The sequence below is a fragment of the Bidens hawaiensis genome, unplaced genomic scaffold (assembly GCF_021521415.1).
Source record: "Bidens hawaiensis isolate Kalapana, Puna unplaced genomic scaffold, B.hawaiensis_p1.1 tig00002355_1, whole genome shotgun sequence".
Lineage (NCBI taxonomy): Eukaryota > Viridiplantae > Streptophyta > Magnoliopsida > Asterales > Asteraceae > Bidens > Bidens hawaiensis.
The window spans coordinates 281,379-286,966 of NW_027491128.1; the positions used below are offsets into that span (position 1 = coordinate 281,379).

The following is a 5,588-nucleotide window of genomic DNA, read 5'->3' on the forward strand; positions in this document are numbered from 1 at the left end:
TAGTTGCAGAGAATCAGATGCAGTCGTCCCTGCTGGTAGAACATGGAAAGATCATAGATGCTCTGAAGGAGTTCTTGGCATCTCAGGGGGAGACGAGCTGTAAAGGCGACGAGTTGAGGACCAAGAGAAGGAATGATAGAGACGATGATCCCAATGCGTCGAAAGATGCAGGTGGTGAGCTACCAAGAACTGATCAAGCTCTTGGAACTTCCACAACTCAGGGGGAGTCGACAACTGCAGCTGGTGGTGATGATGTGGTGGTAGTGGACGTAGAGGAGATGGATGATGTTTTGGTTGGTGATGATGATGTACTACCAAGTGATGTGATAGAGAAGATTGGAGAAGATATTGTGATTGATACAGAGATAGAAGAGGGAGAGATAGTAGAAGAGAATGTGGAGCATGAGATACCAGATGTTGAGAAAGCAGGTTTGAGTGAACAGATTGGAAGCGATGAGTCTGAATGGGAAGAGCAGCCTAGATGGAAGGAAGGCTATGCTCAGTGGTTCGTCAAAACGAAGAAACCGGCGGTCCCTACAATGTTTAAGAAGAGTTACAACATTAAAGGCTATGCTGAAGCGAAGAAAGGGATTATATGCTGGATCTATGATGAGCAGTTGAGGCTCTTCGTGATTAAAAGGTATGACGGTGTTCAGTATTTTAAAAGAATGTTAAGATTGTTGAATACACTGCCGGAATGTGAAGTGAAAGACTTAGCCAGATTGGGGTTAATCAATCGAAGTGATGATAATATGGCTAGATACATTGGGAAAATTGTATGGAAAGAGAGTATAAAAGAGAAGAAGTTTGAGCTGTTGAAGCCACAAAAGGGAAAACTTGTTGAAGACAAGGATAGAGGTTTGAGAGCTGATGGAAAGCCTTGGATGATTATGAAGTATAAACCGATCCGGTGTTTGAAAGAAGTACCGATGAAGCTTATGCCCAAGGATGTGCTTAAAGACCTAAAGTGGTGGTTTGTAGATTGTGAGACAGCTGAGGCAGTGATGGAAGACGAGGATGAACAAGAGGTGCTAAGAGTTTACGATCCGATGCATTTGGTAAACTTATCGGAAGCTGATCTACAGGTGCTCAATGAGAAGAAAATCTTTTATATTGCTGCTTGGAAAGACGAAGCGAGGAAATATCAAAGAGTTGTGTCGGTTTGTGTTAGAGAAGGAGTGCATGCGTGAAGATACAAGGTTGAAGATTACAAGACACGTGTTTGAAGCTAAAGAGATGAAGCTACTGCCAAGGGGGAGTCTGTTGGTGCATGATGTCAGTAGTTCAGTGTCTAGTGTCTGTAATCGCGTTTGTAATATTTTATGTTTTGTATAAGCGAAGTTGCTAACAAGTTCGCTGATATGGGCGAACTTGTTAGTCAAGCGAAGTTAGTGACAACTTCGCCTGAACATGCCAGGTGAAGTTGTCGTGATTATATAAGCCATCTGTTACGGCTTATTAATAATTAATTCAGTTTTACAGTTTTCGTGTATTCGAGTCAGAGAGAGTCTGTAATCAAGTGATCTTCGTATCACGTGTTTAAGGTTGGTATACAACGTGTTTGATTATCGTGTGTTAATCGTATTGTTTTCTATACTCGTAACGTCTTACGTAGGGATTCCACACCTGCGTAGTACGTGATATCTCGTGTAGATCCGGCTGGGAACCTACACATACCAATTGCATACCAAACACAAGCACCTAACTAAATTAACTACAAACGACCACACCAGTTAACAAAAATTGACACCATAGAAGGGATTTACATAAAAAAAAACAAAACAAAACAATTGCGATTTCAAAACATGATCCATTGTCATCCCCATGGTTTGTCCAAATAAATTAACATTACAAAAGACGAACAATTATTAAACTAGATGTTTTCTTCCTGTGAATTTCAGCTTACAAATGCCTAACTTCAATTTTAGGTTTATCTTTTTTTGCCTCAAAAGACCAAGAGCGACCACTTTACATATAGCTTTACGCCTCCAGAACCCACCTAAACACTTCACGCTTCCTGAAAGCAAATTTTACAGTAAAACAGCGTAAACCATGTTTTACGTTCTATTGTTTTGTATCAGTCAAACGCAGGAAAGTAAAATTTTAGAATCAACTTATTGTAACCAAATAAATCAAACTCTAAATTAAAATTCAGAAAAGAAGTAAAATCCAATGTTTTAAAAATCGGTACGTACCGGCCGGTTGAACCGGTTATACTAGATTTTCGTAAGTCAACCGATATTTAGACCCTGATATTTTTGGGCGGTTTGCTAGAACATCGTACCGCCGGATTTAAAAAAAATACCAGTTTAAACTGGCAAATACGATTTAAATCCAAGAGATTTTTGATATTTTTTGCGGCCCATAATTTTTGAAAATGACTTTTGACATAGCAGTTAGCCGGATAGAATTGAAATGAGTAAACAACATAAACGACGATTCGTTAATCAACCATTTTTGTATCATACAAAGTAGAAACTTTCTATCTGACTCGACCATTGTTCATGTGTGATATTTGATTCAAATGTGATATTTATTAATGTACTTTTGGGTTAGCTTTTAAGTTAAACTTATATTATATGAAACTACAAGGTAAATTATTTAACCCGGTTAAACCTCACGAGACATTATAATTCGACCAGTTCCGGTACGAGTAAAATACCGGTTTTTGAAATATTGGTAAAAACAACCAAGAACAAAATAAGGAACATGGACCCAACACAAACACAAAGTTCTACACTTTGGCACATCACTTAAAGTCAAAACCTTTATTCTTAATTCAACTTTGAACAGCAATCTGAATTAAAAACCATCACCATGCTGCTCAGCTTTCAAACCAAGATTCACAACATGAATAAAAAACTTCACAACAGAAACACAATTAAAACTTCTTCAGTTATAATAACAAACCTAGTAACCTTAAAAGTAAGATCCATATGGAGTCAAACTCCTGCACAGTCTGACCCATTTTTATCACTTACTATCTAAACTAAAAAACAGTTATTTCATAATATTCAAGAAACACTGTACACATAGATTCACTTCCAGAACCATTATTATTCAGTTGCGCCCCAACCTAACTAAATGCTGCTGATGTTTTGCAGCAGCCGCTTTGTCAGCCGCTTCACGTTTCAGTGTCCGCTTGGCCCGCCTCCCAACCGCCGCCTTGTCGACAACCGCCTGTTTCTTTTTGGGCTCACGAGAGGACGGTCCTGCTTCTGAATCAGGTTGGTGGTGAACGGGTCTTGCTTCTTGCTTTCCCGCCCTCACGAACCCGTTGTTGCCCCACCTGCGGTTGCCGATACGGATGTTGATGTTTGATGAACGGCCCAGATAAACTTCATCTAGATCTTCATCGTCGTCTTCTTCTTCATACCCGTAAGGGTAAAAGTAAGAGTCTTCTGGTATGTGATCATCTGGTGCTTCATGAGTCGGCTCCACGTGTAATGGGTGAAACCAGGATGCTCTTAAAAGGAGGCAAACGCTCTCCTCAAACATATAGTCATGTATGCTGTTAAAAACATACCAAATATTATTATAATCATGCATGTACAAAATGTGCAAACATATGGAATAGTTACCTCACTGAGGGAGTAAGGGGTATGGATGAGCTTTTGGAAAGCGATTAAAATCATGTCATACAAACAATGGTAAAGAACACACGGTATTTTTAAGAGGTTTTAATGTGTGACAACATGACAGAATGTTGCTTAATATTGTTCCATAGTTATTAAAAGCTGTTGCATGTGTGACATATGCTTATGATTTTCATGTTGTTTTTACCATAGTTATTAAAAGCTGTTGCATGAACCGACTGAGCGTTATTTTTGGGCGATGCGCTACTTCACTGACTTCCCATAATGAGGACGTTTTTTAGGAGCCAAATCCGGAAGTTTAGGAAGTTTAATTCTTTTTTATCTATCACTTGACTAATTAATAAGAATTTCCTAAAAAAAATGGATTTACGTAAGTAACTCAACCTCTATAACCATTGATATTCTTTGGTTTCTACAAATCACACAAGACTGAAGAACAAGGTTAGTAGAAGTTTTTTTAATCATCTTTCTTTTATTTCTTGATTAATCCGCATATGGCTTCTGTTGATGTTTCTTATGGTTTAATTTGCCTCAAAATAATCCCTTTTAGGATTTAAACTTTATATATAAATTTTAAAGGTAGAGTTTAACAAGAAAAATGATAAAAATCGGGAGGAACTATTTTAAAACTTTTGGTACTAATTTATTCATAATAAATGTTATATAACAGCTTTTGTTTTTGCCTTTTTTATTATATTAAAGCGCACTTTTTTGTTCACAATCCCTCACTATTTTCGCACCTAGCGCAATTGATAAATGATAACTATGGTTTTCACATGTACCTGCCATCAAGAGAACGATGAATATTGAGGAACTCGAATGGATTCTTGCATTGTGGACAAGTAGGTTCCTTCTTGCACGCAGCCCACCGAAGGATGCAGGTCACACTATAGGGAGTATAGCAAATGCAATTAATATTTACAGAAAATAAAACATAAAAACGGGTATGAATATTGAAGTAGATAATAAAATGACAACAAACAGAGGCCAGTGACTGAAATGAAACGCATACACAATAATTAAAGCATAATAAACGAGAATGAATCAATGAATGAATGATTTGTTATAGATATGAATGTTTCGACGAACCAGTAAGCGTGCTCGCAACCTTTAACAAGCGCGGTTTCCTGCAAAGCGATCTTATTCAAGCAAATGGCACAGATCCCATGGTGATGAGTTTCAGATGAATTTGGATCGCAACAAGAAACCGATTCATTCTTCAAACCCTAGAACGAACGAATAAAATCAATCAATCAATCAAAACCCACCTAAGAAATAATAATAATAAATCTGGATGATTACTTGATGGATGGATAGATCTGGGAAGGCGGTGAAGAGGTCATCGATCTCAATTGGTGCAGCATCCATGACGATGAATGATGGATGGATGGATAGGTACAAACAATAGATAATAATAATAATAATAATAATAATAATAATAATAATAATAATAATAATAATAATAATGAGAGATTCTTAGGGAATAATTCTTCGGATTCCAAACAAAATGGAACGAGAGAGGGGAGGGCGAATGCCCCGACAAGAAGAAGGGAAGGATGCGTCTATCTTAATAACCCCTTCTTTATATCTCTCTCACCACCACACCGACTTAACTATCGCCCCCCCTTGGTTCACCCTCTAAGTAGGTATACTTGGTCACAAAAATGGAGGTGTTTCAAATAATATGAATTCCTATTCGAATTATCCGAAATTTCAAATATCCGAGCATTTAAATTCGGATAGTATTTTTGGAATTTTCGGATTTATTAAATTTAATTTTTTAATTTTTAATTAATATATAACTAGAAACCCTAATTCTAAACAATAATGTTTTCTTTTCTCCCCCCATCTCCTGATCTCTCTTCCAATCCACGACCACCTTTGGCATCCACGACTGTCATCCGTCACCACCTCCGTCACCACCCCCTTCAACCACGACCATTGTTCGTCACGACCTCTGTCAATGATGCGTCACCAACTGCACGGCTGCAC

General features: G+C 37.8%; 1 protein-coding gene across 1 annotated transcript; it reads right to left on the reverse strand.

The window, feature by feature from the left end:
* Window positions 1-2,860: 2,860 nt before the first annotated feature.
* On the reverse strand, window positions 2,861-4,964 carry LOC143619025 (uncharacterized). Its single transcript, XM_077091057.1, has 4 exons — window positions 4,899-4,964; window positions 4,686-4,822; window positions 4,379-4,483; window positions 2,861-3,511 (listed from the first exon to the last, which is right to left on the reverse strand). The coding sequence occupies exons 1-4, from the start codon at window positions 4,962-4,964 to the stop codon at window positions 3,061-3,063; spliced, it is 759 nt and encodes a 252-aa protein (XP_076947172.1). The 3' UTR covers window positions 2,861-3,060.
* Between the last annotated feature and the right edge of the window lie 624 nt (window positions 4,965-5,588).